This window comes from Helobdella robusta (assembly GCF_000326865.2).
Source record: "Helobdella robusta unplaced genomic scaffold HELROscaffold_38, whole genome shotgun sequence".
Lineage (NCBI taxonomy): Eukaryota > Metazoa > Annelida > Clitellata > Rhynchobdellida > Glossiphoniidae > Helobdella > Helobdella robusta.
Genome location: NW_008704829.1, coordinates 205,675 through 232,431, shown reverse-complemented (window position 1 = coordinate 232,431; position 26,757 = coordinate 205,675). Strand labels below are relative to the sequence as shown.

The 26,757-nt window shown below is 33.7% G+C and overlaps 8 protein-coding genes across 8 annotated transcripts; 1 reads left to right on the top strand and 7 right to left on the bottom strand.

The window, feature by feature from the left end:
• Positions 1-1,798: 1,798 nt before the first annotated feature.
• Positions 1,799-2,589, bottom strand: HELRODRAFT_176465 (hypothetical protein; the record flags this gene model as incomplete). Its single annotated transcript, XM_009023828.1, has 2 exons — positions 1,799-2,124; positions 2,325-2,589. 2 exons carry the CDS (start codon positions 2,587-2,589, stop codon positions 1,799-1,801), a joined length of 591 nt encoding a protein of 196 aa, XP_009022076.1.
• Positions 2,590-3,586: 997 nt separating this feature from the next.
• Positions 3,587-5,297, bottom strand: HELRODRAFT_176464 (hypothetical protein; the record flags this gene model as incomplete). Its single annotated transcript, XM_009023827.1, has 4 exons — positions 3,587-3,742; positions 4,284-4,462; positions 4,919-5,089; positions 5,237-5,297. The coding sequence occupies 4 exons, from the start codon at positions 5,295-5,297 to the stop codon at positions 3,587-3,589; spliced, it is 567 nt and encodes a 188-aa protein (XP_009022075.1).
• A 3,000-nt stretch (positions 5,298-8,297) lies between these two features.
• Positions 8,298-9,826, bottom strand: HELRODRAFT_83939 (hypothetical protein; the record flags this gene model as incomplete). The annotated part of the gene is made up of 4 exons (XM_009023792.1): positions 8,298-8,525; positions 8,837-9,032; positions 9,280-9,425; positions 9,698-9,826. 4 exons carry the CDS (start codon positions 9,824-9,826, stop codon positions 8,298-8,300), a joined length of 699 nt encoding a protein of 232 aa, XP_009022040.1.
• A 1,321-nt stretch (positions 9,827-11,147) lies between these two features.
• HELRODRAFT_137828 (hypothetical protein) lies at positions 11,148-11,339 on the bottom strand (the record flags this gene model as incomplete). The annotated part of the gene is made up of 1 exon (XM_009023826.1): positions 11,148-11,339. A coding segment is annotated over one exon (192 nt), but the record flags the coding sequence as incomplete, so codon positions are not given.
• A 635-nt stretch (positions 11,340-11,974) lies between these two features.
• Positions 11,975-12,726, bottom strand: HELRODRAFT_83785 (hypothetical protein; the record flags this gene model as incomplete). Its single annotated transcript, XM_009023775.1, has 2 exons — positions 11,975-12,143; positions 12,581-12,726. The coding sequence occupies 2 exons, from the start codon at positions 12,724-12,726 to the stop codon at positions 11,975-11,977; spliced, it is 315 nt and encodes a 104-aa protein (XP_009022023.1).
• A 3,362-nt stretch (positions 12,727-16,088) lies between these two features.
• On the bottom strand, positions 16,089-18,595 carry HELRODRAFT_176462 (hypothetical protein; the record flags this gene model as incomplete). Its single annotated transcript, XM_009023825.1, has 3 exons — positions 16,089-16,242; positions 17,426-17,520; positions 18,497-18,595. 3 exons carry the CDS (start codon positions 18,593-18,595, stop codon positions 16,089-16,091), a joined length of 348 nt encoding a protein of 115 aa, XP_009022073.1.
• A 123-nt stretch (positions 18,596-18,718) lies between these two features.
• Positions 18,719-20,913, bottom strand: HELRODRAFT_185803 (hypothetical protein). Its single transcript, XM_009023824.1, is given in 6 exon segments — positions 18,719-19,013; positions 19,028-19,145; positions 19,450-19,562; positions 19,893-19,994; positions 20,583-20,766; positions 20,899-20,913. The coding sequence occupies 4 exon segments, from the start codon at positions 20,703-20,705 to the stop codon at positions 19,028-19,030; spliced, it is 456 nt and encodes a 151-aa protein (XP_009022072.1). The 5' UTR covers positions 20,706-20,766; positions 20,899-20,913; the 3' UTR covers positions 18,719-19,013.
• Positions 20,914-23,116: 2,203 nt separating this feature from the next.
• Positions 23,117-26,526, top strand: HELRODRAFT_101382 (hypothetical protein). Its single transcript, XM_009023823.1, has 7 exons — positions 23,117-23,258; positions 23,649-24,196; positions 24,319-24,358; positions 25,251-25,309; positions 25,538-25,634; positions 25,688-25,852; positions 25,958-26,526. Exons 2-7 carry the CDS (start codon positions 23,825-23,827, stop codon positions 26,206-26,208), a joined length of 984 nt encoding a protein of 327 aa, XP_009022071.1. The 5' UTR covers positions 23,117-23,258; positions 23,649-23,824; the 3' UTR covers positions 26,209-26,526.
• Positions 26,527-26,757: the final 231 nt, after the last annotated feature.

Sequence of the window (26,757 nt, the reverse complement as noted above, 5' to 3'; positions counted from 1 at the left end):
AAGACAAGCAACATGTCGAGTGGAGTCATAAGACAAGCAACATGTCGAGTGTAGTCTTAAGACAAGCAACATGTCGAGTGGAGTCTTGAGACAAGCAACATGTCGAGTGGAGTCTTGAGACAAGCAACATGTCGTGTGGAGTCTTAAGACAAGCAACATGTCGAGTGGAGTCATAAGACAAGCAACATGTCGAGTGGAGTCTTAAGACAAGCAACATGTCGTGTGGAGTCTTAAGACAAGCAACATGTCGAGTGGAGTCTTGAGACAAGCAACATGTCGTGTGGAGTCTTAAGACAAGCAACATGTCGAGTGGAGTCATAAGACAAGCAACATGTCGAGTGTAGTCTTAAGACAAGCAACATGTCGTGTGGAGTCTTAAGACAAGCAACATGTCGAGTGGAGTCTTGAGACAAGCAACATGTCGAGTGGAGTCTTAAGACAAGCAACATGTCGAGTGGAGTCTTGAGACAAGCAACATGTCGTGTGGAGTCTTAAGACAAGCAGCATGTCGAGTGGAGTCTTGAGACAAGCAACATGTCGTGTGGAGTCTTAAGACAAGCAACATGTCGTGTGGAGTCATAAGACAAGCAATATGTCGAGTCTTGGGACAGCAACATGTCGTGTGGAGTCTTAAGACAAGCAACATGTCGTGTGGAGTCATAAGACAAGCAATATGTCGAGTCTTGGGACAGCAACATGTCGAATGGATAGTCATGATACCAACATGTGGAGTGGAGTAGAGTCATGAGACAAGAGTAACATGTCTATGGCCATTTTTAAAAAAATTAACATTGGCAAGCGATGCAAATGCTTATTTTTTGTAGTCACCAGAAAAAGCAGGGTTGAAATCAAGAAACACGCGAAATCATAATCAGTAAGTCACACTCATAGCACTGTTAAGTTGCCCTTTTAGCGATGGTTTGAGAATCTGTCAATTGAGTTAAAGTTATCGTTGTAAGAAACTTTTACTAACTGAAACAAAAAATTATAACAACGAAAAATTTTGCCAACATGAACTAGAAAATAGGTCGAAAATGAATTGTTACAAAGACTTAACATTATTCTTACACAATCTAAAGGACCATGCACACCAACTTTTAAATGAAATTCTGCTCGTATCAATACATTCAAGCAATTTTGTTAAAATTCAACCTTCAGTCACGTTCTCCGTGTCATATGTCATGTTTAGTGTTTTTTCTGTAATGTTTCATATTATATAGTTGATGTTTTTTGTTATAGAAAAAAATTAATAAAAAAAATCATGCTAAGCCTGGCTGTTTAAAATCCAGTGCGAACTCTTTTTATAATATTTGTTAACATGATTTGAATAAATGATTGTTGATTAACTTAGTTCGAGTTGCTAATTATTAAGTTAGAAGTTTATTAAATATCGATTAAATTCTAAAACTTTGATGTCACAATGAAAGATTAAAACGCGCAAACAAACCAGGAAAAATAGTTTCATCGACGTTTTCTTCGGCATTTATATCGGAGTTGTTTCCTAAATCATAAAAATAATATTCAGTTGCTTCTGACATTCATAACTATTTCTGTGCAAAATTCACTGGCTGTATGTATGAATCAGTGTATTCTTCTTACATTTCAGAATATATATTCATTTAATTATGATAATTTTTTAAATTTTGTTTTAAATCATAAACGAAGAAAAATTATTAGACATAGAAATTAAGTAATCGCTACACAGTAATTTCTTTCCACACTCTACAATAATATCATCATTTTTAAAAACTTTTATTAAAATTTAATAAACAAAAACGTAGAAATCTAAATTAACGGCTTACGGCATTAAAAAAATGCTGAAACAAAAAGATAGCAAAATTTTTGATAACCAACCAAGGACCCTGATGTAAGAGGCGGAAAAACTAAATTTCATATTACCAGAAATTTTGTTGTAAGCTATGCATATCAGCTTGTAAACTCCCTCCCTCATAAAAGTCATGGTGTTGCGTGATATAATGAACACATCTCTATCCAGTTTGTACCCTATTGTTGAGTTGACGAACCACGTCCATCGATTTGCTCTGGGACCTGAAGTCGAAAGACATTTTATAGTCCCACCGACTTTAATAGTTTTCTTATCAAAACGAACATCATGAACTGCTCCTGAAAATTTTTTATAAGCTTTATGTACAATTTTTTTTCACTTTCGCCGTACACAACTACGCGGTGCTTGCACTAGTACTTCAGATTCAAATTGTTGTTCATTTAATCATGTCGGTAATTTTGTTTTGTTCATGAAATTAAAGTTTTCAAGTTTATTTGAAAGATACTATTTATGCAACAAAAAGTTATTAACTGCTAACCCACAACACTAATTGAAGCTACGTAGGAATCTGATGTATTCTCGTCTCCAATTTTATTGAACGCTTCACATTTAACCTCGAATGTCCCATACACACGAAACTTTATGTAGTTGTGCTTAATTCTAAAGTGTCTTGAGGCTAGAGATCGGACTGTCCATGTCCAATGATGAGCATCAGGTTCGGAGTCAGATAGGCACACTAATGGTTCACCTAGATTGACTGTACTCTTCGCAAAGCGAACGTTTTGCACTCGCGCTATGGGCATTTTAATATGTTACGTCCGTGTTTGTATTGTCTTCAGTGAAAATAAATAGAATTCGTGTAACATATTTTGGTGGTTATTTTGGAGGAATCTATTTCTCGCAGAGCAAAAATAACAACGTTTCTTAATGGCAACCATTCATTTGACCATTCAACCATTGTTATAACATTTTCATTTAGAAATTTTTAATAAAAAATTCAACTTGAACCAAATTTTTTATTGATAGTAGGCTCATAATCATACGACTGCCTTTGATACACAGCGGCTGATGATTGTTTATCTACGTTGGTGTTACTTGCTTCAGAAAAAGATCTGCTCTAAAGTTTTACGGATACGGAAATGTGGAATATAGAAATACTATTACAGGTAGCCACAGCAAGTACTTTCCTAAAATATCAACCAATTCAGTTTATCATTTTGTTTGGGATGATGTTTAAAGCCGACATTTTGACAGATTTTTTATCGAAATTTTGCGTTTTTGTGTGTTTTAATTTATATTCTCCATTATTATATTACTTTTTATAATTTTGTAACTATTTTTAATTAAAATATTTTTTCAGTTTAATTACTATTTTAGTTCAATTAATTAAGTAAGTAAGTAATTAATTTAATTAATTAAGATACTGACTTTTAAAAATAAAAAAATTAATAATTAATTAAATTTGTGAAGTCTTTTAAACAGTTCAAAAGAACAACTTTTAAAGATATAAAGAGCAGCGGGAACGGAACAAATTTTTTTAACCAAACACGCAAGACGGCAAAATTTAATTTTGAATAAAAAATTTGTTAATTGGAAATGACTTTCAAAAGCATTGGTTTCAAGTTTCAATATTGTTTTGTCCTTAATGTTTTGGCGGTATCGGGTTCGATCAAATGCTTAATCGATGCCACAGCGAATACTGAAAAAGTACCGGTACTGTGATATTATAAACTTGAAGCAGCCTAGCACTCATGAATAACAAGGCGGCAAATTCCATAAACATTCCAAATCACTAAACAATTAATTAGCAGACATACTTGAAAGATCAGCAGCAAAGTCAAGATAATCGACAAAAAAATAATTTTGCATCCAAGTTCTGTTCACCATAAGGCGAATGTTCAGCCTGTTCAGCTGAACCGCTGTTCGGAAGTCATGGGTTATGTTGGTGGTGAATGTCTAAAAATACATGACAAAATTTAAATTTTAGTCGAATTATTCTACTATAAAGTTTTTTCGACTAATTTATATGGAGAACGCCGTTAAAATTCTGACACGTTTGGCACAGAATTTTAAATCAATTTATTTCAACATGTATAAATAAAAAAAACGAAAAATTGAATTGTTGTGAATATTGCAAAAAAGTAAGTTATGTTCAACAAATTTTGAATTTCAAAGCCGACATCAGAAAGGAAGAGGCACTGGCTTATTCTTACGAATCGTCAATCCATTCTAAAAACTCATCGGCGGCGAGATAGCCTAGTGGTTAAGGTCGCCTGGTGCCTTTTAGCGGTGCGTGCAGTCATCCGGTTCGAATACATCAAAAAAGATCTTTGACTATCGCGTGCTTCAGTTACTTGTGAAAATTAATCATCTTAACAGCTTCGAAGTACATCTTCACTAAAAAAACAAAATACTGAAATTACTAAAAGGTAATTCCAATATCTTTAAAATATAAACAGCAATGAATATTTACAATGTTTTCGAGTCCATCCCGTACCACAGATTTATATTCTTTCGTATGCAAAAACGATTCAGGCGGTCGCTCAAAATCTATAAGGATTTTTTGGTACTCGTTTGGTGGAGCTGCTGGTGTCAGCAGTTGTCTAGTGACGACCGTTATTTTGTACTGAGAAAAGTTCCAGCTTGGCTTGATGATGTTCCGTCTGTCAGTGCTCACTTCGTCAAAATATTTATTTACTCAATCTGCTATATTTTCATTGTTTCAACTTTTTAATTTAATTATATTTTTATATAGAACAATACGTTGAACAATATTCCAACTGTTGAATGTTCCAACTTAGAAAAGTTGTACTTTATTAATGTTCGACTGAAATTTATTGAAATATTTGTAATAAATATTGCTTATAATAAGAGAATTTAGGACCAAAATGTACGACATGCACCAAAAAAGGCCAACTCTTCAAAAGTCGATGTCAAGCAAAAAATTTCAACTCAACCACAGATGAATGTTCAACGTTATTACCTAGCATAAAATTCAATGCAAATAACTAAAGTAACATGTCACCTAACATGTTACTTTGGGTTACTTAAATGTAACTTGCTACATGTAAACTTACTGATACTTAAAGTTACTTATGTTACATGTATACTTACTCAAAATGAATGACTAACATATTTTGTAGAAAAGAGTGTAATCTGGAAATCCACTAGCAAAGAGGCAATACCTTTCAACCGCATTGTGGGGAAGTCCACAGAAAAAATCTTGTTTCCGACCAGAGTGACAGCTAATAAAGTGCACGTCGATACAAGAGTCACAACAGTTTACAGCTCTGAAATATGTCGCTTAAATCAAAAAAATTAAAAAATTTCAACTAAATATTATTATTTGGTTATGGTTTCAAAAAATTGTACTCTGACAGACGCAAAATCTGCAAATATCTGTAAAAGTAACACTAGTTCGGGGTTACATAGACAAATGAAATTTCTAACCCATGCAATCTGTTATCAGAGTATTGTGCATCGTATATAGAATGATCATCAGCCCAAACATGTTGGAACGTTTCATCGTCTTGACAAAATTGTGTTTTTATTTATTTGTTGTTTACAAACGCGACGTCAAGAATGAATAAAGTTAATAAATAAATAATGATTTAAAAGTAAACCAAAATCACCTAATTTCATAATTTGGAATATCCACCACTACATTAAAATTTAATAATCAGCTACTGCAGTTTTGCCACAGAGTCGCAATAATTTTTTACTCCAAATTTCAATAGTTTGTACAATTTCTATCATTACCCTCAACATTTTCATCACCATCATCGATGGCAGTAACTATACCAGAGATGACTTGAAACCACTATCTACCAGCTCTTTCTCTATTATTGACAACTCAATTTCTAGCATCATCACTATCGTCGGGGTAGCACCTGTCCTCGTATAAAACAAAGTAGCATCATATTGTGGAATATTTAAAATAAAATAAAAATCTTCAAATATATAGACCGTTAATGTATCCAGCAGTCAAAAATCTTTCTCGTAATCGTTGACTTTTGTACAGTGCCACGTCTGCTCAAAACATTTCATACTCCGCCCCTATGGTTCGTTTAGAAGACACTGAGGCAATGCTAAAGAGTCTGCACGTTAGAACTCCCTAAAAAATACCTCCTTTTCAGACCAAGCAAAGTGTGGGTCCATCTCGGTCTTCCACAGCGGTCAACGAAAGGTCATTTTCGAATTGGGAGAAACATTTTTTTGAAATACCTCTCATTACTTTTTATTAATCATACCCCAAAACAGTCGCACACCAAATTTATCCAGGTGCTGTGTAGAATCTTCAGAATCCTGTGACAATCTTCTATGCCAGCTCTTTGGTTTAAGATAATGTACTGACACGCACTGTGCTTTCTAAAGAGTCCCATGGAGATAAGGGATATAAAAATTTGTTTAAATCTACCAAAGACTGGACAATTTCAATAGATGTCCAATTGAGAATTTATTCAAATCATTAAACCTAGCTCAAAAACGCAAGCATTAAAAAAAACCTATGCTTAATACTTGGTCTGCCGGTAGTGACCTTTTACATTTGTCAATTCGGGGATGATGTTTTTCCACTGAGCCATCTATCACAACTATGATATCCTCATCAACAACAACAACCTCATCATCATCGTCATACATGGTAGTTCAATACAATAATTCAATTCAAGTGGTTAATACCATGTTTATTATATATTTATATAAATATATATATATTAATTTATATATACATATATAAATAATGTATATAATGACGTCATTGTGACATCATGATAAATGAGCGATGAGGCAGTGAGATTAAAATTAAATTTCATCCATTCTGTTGACTGGGTCATGATACTTAGTGTTCAGTTCAGTCTCTGCTGATTCCATTGCAGCGTGTTTATATCTGTGTGCTTGTGTGTGATTGTATTTGTGTGTATATGCCTTTGTGGTGTGTGTTTTGTGTTTGTATGTGCTTTTATGTGTGAGTATAATTGGGTAAACAAGGTTTTCCTTTGTCGTGTGTGTCTTTGTGTGTGTGAGAGAAAAAGAGAGCGTGTGTGTGTGTGTGTGTGTTTGTGTGTGTATGTGTGTGCATTTGTGTGTGTATGTGTGTGTGTTTTGAGTTTATACATACAAGCGTATGCGAAAGCCTGCGTCCGTTGCATAATAATGTCAACACATTATGGTGTCATGAGATTGAAATGGCCTAATTTCATTCTTTCTCTCTCGATGAAATTTTTGTCCTTTCATTCGTTTAATAGTCTAATATATTCATTTTGCTTACACACTTATATTTTTTATTCAGTTAACTATTCGTTTACCCTTTTGATTGTTTTTAACATTTACTGATTTAGTTGTTCATTTGTTCGTTCATTCATTCATTCGTTCGTTCGTTCATTCATTCATTTATTCACTCACTCACTCACTCACTCACTCACTCACTCACTCACTCACTCATTCATTCATTCATTCATTTATTCATTCATTCACTCACTTATTCATTTATTTACTCATTCGATCATTCAGTCATATTTAAGTTTTTTTTGTTTCCATTTTCATTCAACACAATTTTTCCTCAACAACCATAAAGAAAACAAAAAACATCTACCGAGCCAATTACAACAACACCCATTTTAGCAACTTCCGTTGAACGACAAGTAACAACAAAACCGGATCAATTAAATCCGTCTGGTCAAAACCGGATCAATCAAAATCGGTTCAATCAAATCCGGATCAATCAAAATCGGATCAAACAATCGGATCAATCAAAACCGGATATATCAAATCCAGGTCAATCAATCAAAACCTGATCAATCAAAATCGGATCATTCAAAACCGGATCAATCAAAACTGGATCAATCAAAACCCGATCAATCAAAACCTGATCCAATCAAAACCGGATCAATCAAGAGCGGCGACTACACAAGCAACAGTATCTACCTCCACAGCAACGCTTTCAGCAGCAGCATATTCTACAACCCACAAAGTCTTACAGAAAGTTACAGGCTGGTTCTAACAAACGCCTTACGAGCAGTTGCCATTTAGTCGGAAGAACCAAAAAATAACAACTACAACGATTACAACACCAGCTTTTTAAATAAAATATTCCAGACTTTCAAATAATAAAAAAAGCAGTTTGATTTCAGTTCGCTCTAACGAATATAATTTAATTCTGGATGTAAAAAATTAAAACAACGATAATATTTTGGATGCTTTTTAAAACAAAGTCAATCTTGTAAACCTTGTTGGATTTTTTTAAAACGTTTTTTAGTTGACGCAAAAATGTGCTGATTTCGGATTAATCCCACAAAACAGCTCTTCTTATAAAATAAATATCAAATAAAAGCGTCTCATACGAAACATTGTAAATGATTTACAATATAATATAAAAAATTAAAATGCGACAAGACTACAACATATTCACTAATTATGACAACTCTTCAAAAATTCTATCAACAATTTGACTGCAACCGTGCAATAAAATAAATCCACGTTCATACTCCATGTCCCGTTACAACTGGAAACATCAGTTCTTCCTGCCAACTAGCAGATAGGTCCTCATATCCCCTTTCCCTTTCACAAAAACCTCCCCACGAAACTCAAAATCGAATTGATCGTTGAGGAGAAGATGGCATTGCTCGGTCAGTTGGACTCTGCCGTGCACCCCCGTCGAGTACATCCTACTTGCCACGTTCACCGCATCCCCCCAGATGTCGAACAGCATCTTACTTGTACCAACCACTCCGGAAGTTACCTGCTCAGGTGTTCAAGTTTGGCGCGTTGTTTAGTGTTTACTTTCTAATGGAGTTTATCATTCAGTTGAGTAACTGCTAGATTTAGTAAAAGTGGTTGTTAGCGAAATTGATGAAAGTATTTTTGTTGTCATTCCAAGTTATAATTAAACATGTGATACATCACTACTTTAATAAGTCAATATGTTGTCCAGTTGAAATCTTAGTAAAATTAATCTGCATAAAATAGTTTTTAAGTTTTTAAACTGAAATGTTTTAAAATAGGAACCAAACTAACGACTCAAACTTTGGATAATTTAAAACATTTACAGACCTGTCCAATGTTGTAACCAATGGTCATGTTGAACTCAAAGTTGAGCATGCTGGCGTTGAATGCTCGCAACTTCTCGAAGATGGCGAGGCAAAAATCCACGAGAGCCACTAGGTGGTCGGGCCTGTTTGGGGTCTCCTGGTTGCCAGGTGTTTTTGCGCTCTCCTGCACGTTCAAACCCGACGCTGCCATCAAGCAACTGCCTTTTGTGAAAGTGGAATTAGTTCTGTTTTAGTATATTTATAAAGGAATTTTCTATGAATTTCTCATTAAAATTGTATTATTAACTTTCAAATATACAAACATTTCATGCAACATTAACAACTTATTAGCATAAAAATGAAAAATAAATGAAGTATAAATTCGAAATTACACAACTAAATTACAATAAATTACATTATTGCGAAAATTATTCAAGTTGATCAGGCAAGTTTCTCTCAAACAACCAACCAATTGTTTTGATTTTTTCAATTTGATTGAAGCGTGCATCTTCAAAGAGTTCCTCCAAATCGCCTATCAGCTCGTTCAAGACCCTCAAATACTCGATCCCACCCTGGTAAGACTCGTCGTAGAAGTTGTCAAAGTTGCAGACCTGCCAATGTTTCAACAAGTTACAGCGGTAGTTTATTTCATTCCAACAAAACTAAAACCGATTTTTTATGAGATGTTTAAGATATATTTTTATGATTTTTTGTTTTAAATGATCTTTTAAAATGTTGATTTATTGCAAAATAATCATTAGAAAACCGAAATTAAAAATTTTAAACTGGTAAAATAAAAATCTGAAATTTTCAGATATAATTTTAATAAAAACATCATCCTAGCAACTACTCTCTCAAAACGACATCGAAGCGAAGGACGAACCTTTGCAAAGATGATTCCAACGTCATTGTGGGTCCTACAGTACTTGCCATCTCTCTTCAGACACTCAATAACGTGCAGTGGCACTATGTTGTTCAGCAACCAGTTGTCTTTATCTTTTGACTCTAGCATCTTATTTTCAGTTTCAATTAACAAAATCCCAAATTTAAACTCCCGTCTCTTCAGCCGTTCGCTGTAGTTCAGCGTTAAAAAGGACAGGATAAAGTACAGACCCAGAGACAGGCAGCACTCCGCATAACTCCATGTTAATATGTAAAGACTGTTGGTATTTTGGAAGATTTTTAGTGAAGAATTTGTCATGTTCTCAGTCCGATAAACCGTAGAAACGTTTGCATAAATTGGTCTACTATAAAATTGATCAGTCCTATTCAGGTCGATAACGATGTAAGACCAAGTGAACAAAGTGATCAGAGCAGAGATAGTTACCAAATGAACTGACAGTCTTATTAGGATATCAATTTTGTAGATTAAGAATGATAATGAGAGAATTATGAAGAGTTCGTAACTCAAATAATGAGCGTAGTAAATTTTGTGAGGGCTGATGCAAAAATTAAACAGCACAACAATTAGAACATCGGAAATCACAATCACCAAACAAATTTGTGCCGAAGCTAAAAACTTAAAACAATAAATGCACTTAACAGGGAAGCCGGTAATTCTAGAAAATATTATAACAAGCACGTTGACCACAATGACGACCACCACGCCAGCACAACTGATCGATATTGACCAAATGCCGGCAGACGAGTTTCGAAATTCAACGACAGTGGCTGCCATGAATGCTCCGGATTGTAGGATTGCAATGATAAATTCAAAACATAACATGGGCATCTTCAGGTTCCCATTCAACAGTTTTACCTCAAATTGGGCAGATTCATGCTTGTCACGCAGTTGAAACTTCCTTTCAACTTGGTGATCTTCAAACTTCGTCCGGCAAACAAGGAATTCAATGTTTTCCATCTGATCAATGGTTTTATACGGAAGGTAGGACTCTTTAACTGTTTTGTGAAACGAATTTAATTTGGTTTCGCGAGCGTTCAAAGGTTTCAATCCGTTTGCAGCTGTTAGCACTTTGTTGAACTTCTTTTCGTCCAACTCGTCAATGATGAACCACGTTTTAAAAGCTGTGGTTTCGAAGAAAAATGAAAATAAACAAAACATATACCCAAAAAAATGAAAATGAGGAATTATTCAAATCTAGGAAACTAACATTTTGTATCAATTTTGTGTCTGATGATATATTTCTGAGTACTGGCGTCATATTCTTCAATGAGAACCTTACTGCCTCGGAGATCTGTCAACACATCACGTTGTTAAAACAAAGTCTGTTCTAAATTCAGTTGATATATAATATAGAAATACACACATTTAAATTTAAATAAAAAAGCAAAAGAGAGCAATATCGTTAGAATTATGGACCGGCGTGATCTTCTCCCGGTTCGACCTTGTAGAGATGCTGCACCAACTTGTACGTTGAGTCGGAGACGTGGACTCTGCCCGGCTGACCACTGGACTCCATTTCATTGGCCAATGTGACGTCATGTGACCAGACATCAAATTTGAACCTTCTTGTACCCACCAGGCCGCAGAGGACTGACCCAGAGTGAACCCCCACCCTCATGTCCACCTCCTCCCCCCGATCCTTGCAGGAATTAAATTGAATGTTTTCGTTTTGAGGTCTTAAATATTTCAAAACAGCCATTTAAAGATCAACGACAGCGTTTATAAATAAAAGGCTGTTCATTCAATTTAAAACTAAAAATATTTTCATAACTTATAAAAATGAAAACAGGCACTTTTTATTTTTTGACATAAAACATATTTGGTTTTCATTGCATCTGATAGATCTGTTGTTAGCAAAGATCAAATGTAATTTTCCTTGCCAACATGACAGCAGTTTTAATTTTGTTATTTGCATAAAATGAAATTGATCATTGTACTCTACAAATACTAAACTGGTTAACGTTTATCATACACCACTGCTTATAATTTCGTGTACGTGTCGCAAGCATTCGTCGATTGATGAATTTTGTGTACGAACAAACGTTAATTTGAATAAAAATAGTGTTAAACAACTTTTCAAAAAAATCTGCACACTTTAAATTCATACATTATTTTTGACCGTATCAGACGCGAAACTTCATGAGCCAATTTTGGTTTGCATTTTCAAAAAATGTGCGTCACACAAATTCACTACATAAATAATTTACAAATGAAAATAAAAAATAAAGCTAAACTATCTTAGCAACAGAAAAACCTCTATTCAACCTTATCAAACTGAACGATAGCCCTACAAACGAGAAGTCCCATCAGGACGCAACAACTGGCATGATCGATCCTGGGCTCCGGGCACCCGGATACGCTGTAGTAACAATCACCGAGGGTGCTTATCTTCTCACAGCCGGAATCTAGGCATATCTTATCGAACCTGGGTGTTTGGTGGTGTGAATGTGAATGATGCTGGATTGAGTTTCTTATGTTGTCAGTGAGTCAGTTCGCCCCCAAAAAATGTTTGCCCATTATTTGTTGCTGTAACTATTATATTTTTCAATTTTTCTTATTTAATGTAACGGATTAAAAAAAAATAATGACGCTTAAGCTTTAACTTATTCCAAATTAAAATTTGTTAAATTGTATTATGTTTATAACATTATCAATAATAACATTAAATAAATGTGAAACAACTCCAGCGTAATCAAAAGTTGTTTATATTATACAAGATAATTAAACAATTTTCAATGAAAATAATTTTTGTGAACATAAAAGAAAATGAAGGTAGCTGTTAATAAAACTTCTGACACCGAAATTATTATGAACAATGAAAAGACACAGACAGCACGTACAGACAACAAAAATCCAGCCAACCTTCCAAAGAGATCATTCAAAATGTCAACGAGGTTCTCAGCAGTCTTATTGGAGCTCATCTTTGTGAACCCGACGATGTCCGCGAAGAGGATGCTGACATTGCTCATCTGGGCCACGTACAACTCCCTAAAAACGGCCTTCGGCATGGCATTGATGGCATCGTCGGAATTGGGACTTACAATTTTGGGGACGTATGACTTGAGAACTTCTGCCGCTAATTTCGGTGGAACGAGGGAATGAATCAGTTCAAGTCTGTACTTGTCTTGTTCTTCCAGATCACTTAACAATTTTTCAGCCTCAATCATCTTCATCGTTATCTTCCTCAAACGTTTTGTAACTGACTGACTTTTGAAAGAGATGATCACAATATGATGGATGCAGTGGAAACAAACCTTGAACACGACGACAGATGCAATGCGCTCCACTGCATGTGCCAGCCAGATCACTTCTCTACCCGCAAAGAACAGGACAATCTCGTGAAGCAATGAAAAAATTAGAGAAATAGTTGTTATGAAAGAGTCAGGAAGTCCATGGCCTAGCATGTGGATGATGATGGTCAGTGTGATGAGACGGATGTAGCAAGAAACTTGATAGCTGAGCGACGAGAGGGAATATTGGACGTTCAAGAGATGAGCCAACCCGTTTATTACAAATATGACCACCACACAAAAGATGAACACCTTCTCATCTGACGGCCTCACCATAGGACTCTCATAATCGTTCGGAAACACGTAACTTTTCTTCCGTATGAGGGCCGCCAGAAGGCAGCAGGTTATGAGAAAAATGAAGACGACGATGGCGAGAGTATAGTTGACGGTGAGATGGATTTTTAGGAAAATATCCACACAGCTTATTAGCTGTCCCACAAGAATGATGAGAACAAGGTAGGGAAGATAACTTCTGCTCTTCAGTAGCAAGATTTCTCGTAAGGGGTTCTCCTTCTCGTCAGATTTGACGTTGTAAAGTTTCTGACAGCCGCAACAACTGCATAAACCTCTTTTGGACATTTTTTTGGTTTTTTTTTAGTTCATACCATTTTGTGTAAATATTCGCATTTTATCTTTGCTATTTTGTTGTCTGTGTTGTTATCAATTATCGCTATTTGCTATGGTTTTATCAGTTATTATCGGTTGATAATTATTATCAATGGAATAACTTTTTAGTTATCCTTTCTAGGTACTTTTTTTAAATGCAGGTGTTGTTGTTGAGGGTTTTTTGATGTCTTTGTTTGCATTATTGTTGTCGTCATCAGTGTTGTCGTGCTGTCGTTACTGTTGACATATTTGTTGTTGTTGTTGTTGTTGCTTCTTTTAGTGATAGTTTCATGAACAAGTATTTTCACAATTTCATTCAAGTTTGCATCATATTATTATATAAATATTTCCCGAATAAGTTTTACTACATTGAAGTTACATCAGTATGACATCAACCAACATTACATTACATTCATGTCATTAATATTTTTTATATTATTGCTATTACTATTACTATTATTATTATTATTATTATTATTATTATTATTATTATTATTACGACAGTAACATTAGACTATCTTGATGTCATATTAGCGTAACATTAATTTAACATCAACATTACATTAATATTACTTCATTATTACATTTGAATGACATTAATTCTTACTATAGTAATAGCATAACACAGCCTAACGCCACGAGTTTTGTAATGTAATCAGAAACCCTATTTGTACATAGAATCATCATTTGCAGTGTATATATGTGTGGTTGGCAGATATATATGGTTTATATTTGTTTGTGAGTGTGTGTGTGTGTGTGTGTTTGTGTGTGGTGTGTGTGTGTAGTGTGCAGTTTATAAATTCTTTCTTCCTCACAATATTTTCACATAAATTCATATTATAAAAAAAAATTAAAGGCTTATTTTTGTCATATTAGTTAGTCATGAAAAAATCGAAGTTTTATTATTATTAGAAACGCTGTATGATTTAATTCGTTACTTGTGTGTGTTGTGTGTATGTGTGTGTGTTTGTGTGTGTGTGAAGCGACTTCTAATTTGTTTTAATATTATTACTCTCACTAATAATATAAAATTCACCATCACCACCAACATAGTCACCCTCATTATCTTCATCATCACATCGTCACATCATCATCATCATCATCATCTTGTCTTTTAATGCGTCACCTTAAATATAGTCATCATCATCTTTATCGTCATCATCATCTTCATCATCCTCATCATCTGTTTCTTCTTTCATCATCATCTTCATCATCGTCGTCATCATCTTCTTTTTCGTCATCTTCATCTTTTCGTCGTAATCATCATCATCTTCGTCGTCGTCATCATCATCTTCGTCCTCATCATCTTTTTCGTCATCATCATCATCTTCTTCGTTGTCATCATCTTCTTCGTCGTCATCATCTTCATCATCGTCATCATCATCTTCATCATCTTCGTCATCATCATCTTCATCATCATCATCTTCATCATCGTCATCATCTTCTTCTTATTCGTCATCATCATCTTCATCATCTTCTTTTTCTTCGTCATCATCATCTTCATCATCATCATCTTTTTCTTCATCTTCTTCATCATCATCACCCAACACAAAGCCGGTTTTCATTAAATAACAATTAGTAAGCCATTAGGCGGAAAAAACAAACCGTCATTCAAATTATTGATTGACGTCATCGTCATCATAATCATCATCGTATTTTTTCATCACCACCATCATCGTCGCGGGCTGTGAGATAGTGTAATGATTAAAGCGTCCGACCATGCTGTCGGGAAGACTGGCTTCAATTGCGAAAGAGATTCTCGCTCGTTACGAAGTGTGCGATGAATGGACTGGATATATATCATTCATTTATTCATTCATCTATCATTCATTCAATCATCTTTCATTCATTCATTCGTCATTTATTTATTCATCATTCATTCATTCATTCACTCATTCATTCATTCATTCGTTCGTTCGTTCGTTCGTTCGTTCGTTCATATATTCATTCATTCATCCATTCATTCATTCATCTTTCATTCACTCATTCATTCATTCGTTCGTTCATTCATTCATTCATTCTAACGTACGAGACTAAACATTATTCACATAAACTCATATTATAAAATAAAATTAATGGCTTATTATTGTCATGTTATTTATGAACAAATCGAAGCTTTATTTTTATTAAAAACGTTGTATGATTTAATTTGCTATTTTTGTGTGTGTGTGTGTGTTTATGTGTATCTGTGTGTGTGTGCTGTGCGTGTGTGTTGTGTTTCACTGTACGTGTTCAATGTTCATTCGCTTTTACGTTTTATTTACTCAAGCCGTCGTTCATTAATAAGCAAATGCACTTCAGTCACTGCAGTTGATTATTTTTAATTAATTAATTAAAATTAATGTACTCAGTTACTAATTTGTTAGCTACTTAAGATATATTTTCTTATTTTTCATTATAGAAAACGCCTGACGCTTTTAGAGCTTTGTAGCGTAGCCAGAGTTGGCTGTTGGACTTGTTACATCTAGTCACTTCTAGTCACGAGATATGCTTTCTGGATAGTTCCCGTGATAATCGTTTTTTCGAAAACTTGTACTTGCCACCAGTGGCGGATTCAGAATTTTGTGGGGGAATCGACTTCCAAATCCTAAAGCTGAATAATCTTTTTCCTGATAATTCCCGTAATTCCTGTTTCGGTGGGGGATGATTTTCAAAATTCTCAAGTAAACAACCTTTTTGGCTAATTTTATTGTTAATTTAATACCACATTTTACCGAGAATTTTCAATATATTTCAATAAATTATTATTATTTAATTATATTATTTAATAATATTTTCAATATATTATTATTATTTTATTTAATAATATTTTCCATATATTATTATTATTTAATTATATTGTTTAACAATATTTTCAATATATTTTTCTGTCATGCCGGCATTTCTCCCCCTCCCCACCTGAATTCATCACTGCCTACCACTGCAGTGTAATGAGAAAAAGTTTGTCATGAAAGGTTGGTAGCCACTATTGGATGTCAGTTAGTTAACTTTTCCAAAAGTTCCAAGAAAAGCGAATTCTGGTTACTTAAACCTCGTGCACTCGACAACTAGAGACTACTTCTTATACATCATTAACTCGTGTGTCCTAAAATATTCTTTAAGAGTTAACAAAATAGTGGTTTGTTTGTATTGTTACCGCCTGCAAAATTTTAAATAAATGTAAAATGACCAACATTAAGAATTTTCTAGCTTTTCCACCACAGATCGCTAACAGGCTACGTGAAAATTTAATGTTGGAAGAGTAGTCGGTGGAAGAATGTAATGTAGTTTGCAATTAATAAATTGTACTTAAAGTTATCTCAGATTAATCAAAATAAAGACTACTTCATTCCATTGTGCTTGCCCCTGTGTGTTCGTTTGTATGTCCAGATAATTCTAACAATACGATTTATTGCCACTCTGCACTTTTTATTTATTCAACAATTATTTTATTTATTATTTTTTTATTTTTTAGTGATAAATATAGCTATTAAAAAGTAGTTTATTCGTAGGGTAAGCATCGGTGCGTAGTTTTGTTGGCGTTTGTGTGTCCGTCCAAGTGCGTTTGTGTGTGTGTGTTTTTGTGTGTGTGTTTATGCGTCCAGGTATGTTTGCTAGTGGTGTGTACCTAGCGATCCATAACTCGGTACCGCCAAATTGCAGCCGGATCGAATTTTCTGTTTGCTCCAATTGAGTTATCGGGCTCCAACTTATTTCTTCTTTTTAAAACTGATGAAACACGTGGCAAACAATGCAATGGTTTGCCTACAATATTATTTCAAATCGTAATTATTTCAATTCTTATTTTGTGTTTTTGTGCAGCATGGCGTACTTTTCTATAGCTTTTAAAATTCGCTCAAATTTTTTGCGCTCCAATTTGATACCATCACACTGTGTTATGCTGTGTTGTGAGTAGAAAATTCTAACCTTTTAAGAACATTTTAAAACAGGTTTTAAAATGTTTTTTTAATATCAATAGTTATTTGTTTAAAATGTCATGCTCATGTCGTTACTTTATCGTCCTCTATTATTTGTATAAGACATAACTGTTGTCATTGTTGTTTGCCGACATTATTAATGATACTGTTACTAATGATTCTTATTATTATGTTATTTGTCTGTCTGTTTGTTTGTTCGTATGTCTGTTTGTAATGTTGTTTCGGATGCCATCATCATCATCCACACACCTGCTCATCATTACGTACCAGATAGGCCAGACGGAACGAAAACGTCGACTGCACAATAATGACGATGCAAGTGGGCTTTTCACTTAACTGTTTGAGAAAATTGTTAGGAAAGAATCTATAAACCGCACACTACACACACGCACGCACACACACACACACGCTTAAGCGTTATTTACATCACATAAAGCACACATACAAAGACAAAAAACACACGTACGCACACAACTTCGATGTCCTACTGGCACTTCTATGTTTTCAGAGGACAGCATTTGTACCTATGCGCTGACGCACTGAAACGTTCAATTTTAATCCAATGTTTATCGGAATGCCTTTTAAAAGGCTTTATTGCTTTATCATCCCGCCGTTTGAAAATAATTTTGTATCTAATCACCGTAGCTATCAATCAACGATACCTAACGTAAAAAGACCAATTTGTGCTACTTAGCCCGCCCCACGCATGCGTAGGCAAACTATTTTGGAGAACTCACTCACTATCGATTTATAACAACGATGATTAGGCAGCGGTGGAGTGGAAGTGTCTCGACGTATTAAAAAGGCCAAAACATGATGCCCTCGCGGTATTCAGATTTACGGAGTAACTGTACAAATTCTACGAATTCTAGCGGAACACTAACACGCTGATAACATTTTGCAGTAACCACACGGATTAACCAATACAACCTATTCCTTTTGGTCAAATAAACGGTATATCTTACCAAGCCATTACGACTGTAAGGTTGCTTCCCTTCCACCATCACGCCTGAGATAGCGTCAGAAACATGTACAACCTGAACGCACCAGTTGAGGCTACGCATCTCAAGATCAATACTTTTCAACCTGGACGGAATCAGAGGTGGATCTGCAACATTTGATCAAACACGCGTGGAACGGCATGACAGAAGTTTAAAAATTTTCAGAATAAAGCAAATGACACTTTTAAGTAAATATAACGTATTGTAAGATGAGATTTTCAACTTTAAAACACATGAGAAAACACTGCAAATGCCAATGTGGCCATAAGGCCATCGCAAATAATCTACCTAATAATGTTTGAGCTGTCTTGATTCCAGAGCTAATTGATACCATAACAGTAAGCGTTGTCCAAAAACAAACTTCAAACAAACATTAGCTAACCAGCTATTAACAAAACATATCCAAAACTTTCAAACTTTATTAAAATTAGCTCGATAACAATAATTAAAATACAAAATTTATTAATTTATTCAAATTTATTTATTCAAATTTATTTATTCATAGATCCAGGGAGTAGCCACAGGGGTCCAGTTGAGGAGTTCAGCGTCGTGGAACCAGAGGGCAACCTCTATCTTTGCACTTTCCACTGAATCGCTACCATGGCAAATGTTTCTGTTGTGAGCATCATACAGTTCATGTTTAGAAATCAATTTATTAATGTTCATTATTTTTGAAAATCAAATAAATTAAATTAAAATAAAACCATTTTACATGCCAGACATAATTATTGATTGTCATTATAGATAATTTAGATCCTGTTTTATCATTTTCCAACATACTTTTTATATACACGTTGTAATTTTTTACTCAAAACCACTTTGCACCATTATAAATATTATAAAACCACGAATTAAAATAATTTTCTAATTTTTCTATACACAAACATTCAGCAACAAATAAACATTCACACACTTACCTTCCAACTTCAATTCCAAAATCTCCCCTGATGGTGCCTGGTTTGGAGTCAAATGGATTGGTCTCACCCAAGATGATTCTGCCCGTCTTCACAACGTTCTTTCCCTCCCAAACCTGATAACATGACATTCGTATGAAGAATTATAATTATACACATCTATTTTAATTTTGTAACTAATATTTAAAGCTGTTTGTCAGTTAAGTTTAAAAAACAAAGTTGGGAAATATAAACAGTATTTTTAAAATGATATAAAAGTAGTCAGAAAATAAAAAGAAGTAAAATAAATAGTTGAAATTCACAATGTTACAGATTTTCAAAATATTGCTAAACTTGCAAGACTACAACAAAAATACCCATGAAGCAAAAAGAAAATTTGATCAAAAATTAAAGAAAAAACCAAATAACTATCAAAGAGATTAACAACAGAGGTTAATGCGACGAACCATCGGCACGAGAGGGCCAGATGACATGTACTTGACAAGTCCCCCAAAGAATGGCTTGCTGCTCAGGGCTTCGTAGTGTTTCTTCAGATGATCCTCTGACGCCTGCAAAGATATCAACAGATAAATGAACAATTACAATAATTACAATAAGTGCGTATCAGCAGACAGAGTAGTTGCCAAGAATAAGGTTCATCAATTATTGGAGGTATTACAATCATATATATGATTGAGTCAATGAGTCAAGCCTAACCATGGCACTAACTGAGCCCCACTCAGTACTAAATATCAGTATAATTTCAAATTATTTTTGATTTCATGAAAACATTTAATTTACTATATAACTATTTTTTTATTTTTCTGACATGGCTTGAATTAAAAGTAATTGGCAATAAAAAAACTAAAAGTAAAATGAAATAAGCCCTTAAAAGCTTTCAAATTAAAATTTAAATAATAACATAAAAAATAAGAAAGATAGCTATTACTAGAAATAAATAAAAAAGACAATCTGAATAATAAAGCTAATCAGTCATTAATATTAATTCAATTTTACTAGTCAGACTCATTTTCAAAAAAATTAAGATACAATAGTTATAATTAATTTAAAATTTATAACTAAATCTAAATTCTACTACTAAACTAAATAAATGCTAATCTAAAGTTCTAAACTAAATAAATTAAGAAGCTACCCACGTGAACGAATTTTAAGGCAACGAGTTTGAATCCCTTCTGTTCAAACCTCTTAATGATTTCACCAACCAAACCCCTGTGCACGCCATCAGGCTTCACCATAATGAAGGTTCTTTCGTCAGCCATGTCGTCTGTCTCTGACTGTTGAGATGTTTTCCTGTTCTGTGTCTGGAAGGGGAACGGAAATCTGTTGAAAAATTTGTTAGATATCTGGGTGAAAGTTAATAAACTTTTAAACATAAAACTGGTGATGCGATTGAAAAAAAAAAATTTTTAAATGTGGAAATGAATAAAAGGAGTTAAGGACGAATGAGCTAACTTGCAGCAAGTGCCACACAACAAAGAAAGAGGTCAAGGTGAAATAGAACGGAAAGAGTTGAGTGTCTGATTCGGAGGTTAAAAGTTATTTTAAATAAATAAATTTCAAACTTCAACAGTGCTCTTCTGCATTCAACCATTATTAACCAGTTTTTGATGAATTTCTCAAAACTATCATTATATATATATGTCATCGTTTTAGAACAAGTTGTAGAAAAGGTTCCCTTGGCATTTGAGCCAGGTTATTTTAACGCAACACGCTTGAGTGTGTATGTGAAAGAGTTTTGTTGTAAAGCGTGTTTATTTATTGATTGCTTTCTAAACCTAAATGGCCCTGGCTCACGATTGTCCTCTCGTTTTCATTTCTTCTTAACTCGTGTTAAACACACTTATGCTCAATCTCTGTTGTTTTCTCTGACTCTTTTCTCTGGAAGTCTATACCACCTTCCCCGACTACTTCTCCATCACTTAAGAAGTTCAGAGCGAATCTCAAGACCCATCTGTTTGTAAATTTAATCCCTTTCCTTTTACCTTTTTTCAATCAATCAATCAATCAATCAATCAATTAGCTTATAAAGCGCTATTTCCGCGATGTTCAACAGCGCTCCTCAATGAATTTTGAAAACAGATGGGTCTTGAGATCCGCTCTGAACTTCGCAAGTGATGGAGAAGTAGTCAGAGAAGTAGGTAGAGAGTTCCAGAGAAAAGGACCAGAAAAAGCAAAAGCAGATTTGGAAAAAGCAAAAGCAGATTTGCTTAATAATATTTTAAACAAAATAAGCAAAATATAATATTTCCTATAATATAATATAATATAATATATAATATTTTTCACGGGTCGGTAATAAAAAATTTGGCGTTCGGTAGAGTCTGATTTTTTAAAAAGTATAATTAAAAAAGTTAACAATAATTATAACGAAAATTACAGAAAAAAGTATCTAGACGACAAACTCCGCTGCTACTTTTCGTTTCGAACGCCTACTTCTAAGGCCCCAAAATAAAAAGGGTTTTAAAATACAGTTTTAAAAACTGTAACATTTTAATAATAAAATTAGCATAAAAATGGTTTCAATTCAGTTTTTTAAGTCTTTCGTTGTTTTGTACTAGGTAATGTAGCGTTAACTCTATTGAACAAAATAGTATGATATAAAGCTTCGGAGATATCAAATTTTCTATTGATAAATAAAGTTAGGCGATATTTTGTAATTCAAGTTATGTAACTTCATATCCCGCTTTTGAAAATCCAAATGTTGGCAAGTAGCAAATACTCTAAACTTTTCAATGACAGTAACGGTCATGATGACGGACATATGACCTTGACATTTCGTTATAGGAACTGAATTAAAACACTTAAATTTAGTTAGTTGATATATCTGAAGGCCTTTAAGTCATTGTCATTTTGCATTCTCTAAGAATCAATGCTTTATGAAATGTAATAAAATTTGTGATGTCAGTTGACAGCAAGTTATGGCAACCTAGAGTTCACATTTTTGCCAAGAAAACCATAGACAAACACGAACCAAATCAACTCTTACAAGGGGCTAAAGATCGGGTTTTGTGGAGGTCGATGGTAGCCAATGTCCTGAAAGGATAAAGCACGAGAAAGAAGAAGATGTCAGTCGAAGTGTTTAATGAGGGGAATAAAATAATTTCAGAATGTTAAATAAAAATTAGTACAAAATTTTCTAGTTCTGGTTCATTGAATCAATCACACATTTTCTGAATTCAAGAAATTCGGTTATAGTATTTAATCTGTCGATTTTAAAATTACTTCTTGCGTAAAATTTTTATTTTGCATCATTTTTCATCAGTTTAAATTTACCATGAATAAGTTTTCGGACAAAGGCATAGAGGAGATCAGCTGCAAAATAGAAATCAATTACAAAATTTTTCATTTTGAAAATTAATAACGTTAATCGTTATTGTTCTGCTCTACCAATGGATTTTCAATAATTTAAATGACAGATCAATATATGCTCAAATGCTCATATGGATACGATACACATCTATACGTGGAGGTTTCCCGACGCAGTACAATGCTAGTACAATGCAGTACATGCTCTGCAATTTTCTAGTACTCAAGCGTACATATAAATTTGCTTTACTTGGTACTTGTAAATAGGAACGGTTAAATACAATATTCAGTAGGTTTTAGCAAAAATTTATTTTGGAGCCTGTGCTAAAAGTCACGACACAAGTCATATATCGATTGATATGCTTGCATATGTTATTAGTTCGGTATGAATGACAATCAACAAAGAAAAATTTCTATACTGTTCATTTTGAATGCTACTGGCATTTGCATACGTAACATTATAGATACAATATATGATATATATATATATATATATATATATATATATATATATATATATATATATATATATATATATTTACAATATTCTATAAATTCTACCGAATGTTTGGCGTTAATATGTTTGTAGTTCGTTTTTTCAATTTTTCTCACTAAAGTTTTTTGGTGAACGTTTAGTTTATTAAAATTCAAAATAAACTTATTTACCGAATTCATGCTGCAAATAAGGTCATATTTCGATTCCGAATGAATCATCATCAGTGCTTTCTGTTGTTTATATAGGGAAATATTGACTTTGTCAAAATGAATTTAGATGGAGATTGACTTTGTCAAAGTGAACTTAGATGGAAATTAGGTGTCAGGTTTCTTTCTTGGCTGGTCATCTTCTTTGGTCTCCTTTTCTTCATTGCTATATATATATATATATACATATTTATAATATATATTTAAGTAATGTGTAAATTTACGAAAAAAGAAAAAAGAAGTAATGGGAAGAATATTAGAAAAGAGAAGTTATATGTATCAATTGAGAGAGTGAAAATACTTAATTAAATTTAGGGTACGAATAAAACTTTAATTTTACAAGTTAAATAACGCTTGGAGGTCCTCAGCTATGATGAAAGTTTTTATAATTTTGAATTGTTTTCTAATTGCTGTTGTTCACAATAAATGTTTTCGGTCTCGAAGCAACCTACTTGCTCTGACAACCGACCTGACATCAAATGGAAGTTGTTCCAACTGCAGTCTCTGCGGCGTGTCAGCGCAATCTGCACCAACCTCTGTAGAGAACATAACATTGCAAAGCAGCACCAACGATGCTACCAAGATGTTGATGGAGTGTGCTTGGATGTGTCAAACTACTGCTCAATGTGTTGGATTCAACTTCAGATGGAATAAAATAAACTTAGCTGAAAATGTACTTTGTCAGTTCTTCTCCTACACTCCCCAACTCTATCTCTCCGAGGATCTCTGCGTCTTTTATGGGGTAAGGTTTTTAATTCCTACTTTTTTACTTGCTTTACATTTCAAAATTAGAATAACAAATTTAAAAACTTTTAACTATATTTTAAAAGGTTTCTATTATTTTTTTATATTGGCATTATACAGAGTATGTCAAACTTAGAAAACTTTTCGAGCTTTTTGCCAAGTATGTTAGCTTTTGTTAATTATAATTTATTTTATTAAAACAATCTTGCTAATTTCTATTTTCTTTCAATCCCGCCTTCAATCCGAAATCATTTTCTTTATTTAATATGAGCGAGTGTTTATACTTGAGAAATTCATTTTCTCAAAAGTCACCCCAGAGTTTTGTGAAACGGGGAAACACAATTTGGCTCTTTAACGCATTTCATCTGGCTTCTGGTTAACAACCATTGCCGGGAGCTGGGTCAATAATATTTCGTCCGGTCAGAAAATTAATAGCAAATAAATTCAAAATTGTCGTTTTAATTTTAGCTTTTTTTTTATAAACTACTCCACTAACAAACATTGCTAGACAGTTCACCACAAATATGTGAAGTTTTAAATTTGGTCATAGAAACTACTTGAATGTTTGAAGCAAACATAGCGCTTAGACCTCAGTAACAAATTCTAGTTAGCACTGTTTTACCACACGCTCATTTTCTGAAAATGGATTTTAAAGTCATTTATATCGCTTGATGTGATTACTGATAATTTCTTTATAAATTAGTTTTTTTTATTTTGAATTTCCAAATGTTTAATATTTTAGGTATTTAAAATATTTTATATGATAAATGTTCTTTTAGAAGCCGTTTCTTCAGCGTCTGCGTGTGCTAAACACTTCGCACGCGGCAGGCTCAGAGCTTGACTTCATAGTAAATGACATTTAGAATTTATTTGGTTTCAACTATAGAAAGAACTTAAGTTTTAACTGTGAAATACAAGTAGCAAAAAATATTTTTCAGGAAATATTTGTTGGTTACTTGAAGTTTTATAAAAATTAATTTAAGAATCTTAGTTTAAAAACTGAAAACATCGTATCTACGAATTCAATAATAAATAAAATTTTATAACATCAGGGTTGTATCCGAGAAATCCGAAGTTTTGTACAGAATACTCTACGAGGAACAAATATTTTGTGAGTTGCATTGCAAGATGTTAGAATGTATGTACAAGATAGCAAAACACCTTTTTCGTATTTATGAAAAATCTATGTAATATTTAAAGCGTCTAAAATAAGTTCAAACTAAAAGTATTTTTCCCCAAATACGTGAAGGTTTCACCATTATAAATCTCACGAACACGAAATATTTTGAAAATAATGAATTTGCTGTTTAAATTTTTTTCGCCAACCTAACCTCGCCAGGTTATGCAGCGTCGCATGGATGGCTCGGAGAACTTTAACAGAAACTGGACTGATTATGGAAGAGGATTTGGTGACCCGAGGAAAGAGTTTTGGATCGGTTAGTTTCATTTAATCACTCAAACGTGAACTGCATAGAAACTTTTCAACCAGGAAACGACAACATCCACCGCATAACGTCCAACCAAAAGTACAAAGTTTTATTCGTGTTGGAGGATTTCGAAGGGAAGGTGGCGTGTGCAGCTTATGATTCATTCAGTGTTGGCTCGCCAGATACTTACTACGTTCTGAACATCGGAAAATACAGTGGAACAGCTGGTCATTCAGAGTTTACAAGATTTTTATTGGATAAGAGCATATTATTGTTTAGTCATAAGCATCACATTTCAAACAATTGTTAAAAGTATTAATAAATATTGGCAGGAAACTCAATGAGCTATCACGCCGGCATGGCATTCACAACTTACGACGGCGATCACGATGGAAGTACCGGAAGCAATTGCGCGCGGTACTTTCATGGGGCATGGTGGCATAACAGCTGCTTGACAGCCTGTCTCAACGGCTTGTACCTCAAAGGATCACACTCTTCTTTTGCAAATGGAGTTAACTGGCAAACATTCCGTGGTTATAATTATTCTCTCAAGTTTGTTGAGATGAGAATCGAGTTAGTTTAACTCATTCTCATGCAGTTATCAGCATCACGTACATAAAAATAATGTTGAAACGTTTAATATTTAGCGAGAATTAAGCTTGAAACCATTGGTCGATACTCTAATGTTAAGAAGCTTTGTGCTATTAAATAAAAATTATAGAAATTTCAAATAACAATTGATATTTTAATTAGGATTAATGATAGAAACTATTTGGTAAGCACGTTTTACCTTGAATAACTTGGTTTTGTTTGAGTGTGACTCAAATATTTTAGAATCAATATTTTTTGTCATTCATTAGTTATTGAGAATTAAATTAAAAATGGCGTTAATCATGAGAAATTGTTCAATTGAAATCGCACCGGCTGATTTAAAATTTTCCGATAGATGTATAGATTCTGATATCTCGATCGAGATCAGCTGAGCAAGGAATGGAGGAGCTCTCGTGATTGTTCCTCAGATCACGAACATTATTCAAACCATCTCGTTAAGTAAGAATAATTTCAGTTTCTTTAGACAAGATTTGTGAAGTTAACAGAAGTATTAGCCGTGGATTTTTAAAAGCCGCATTTA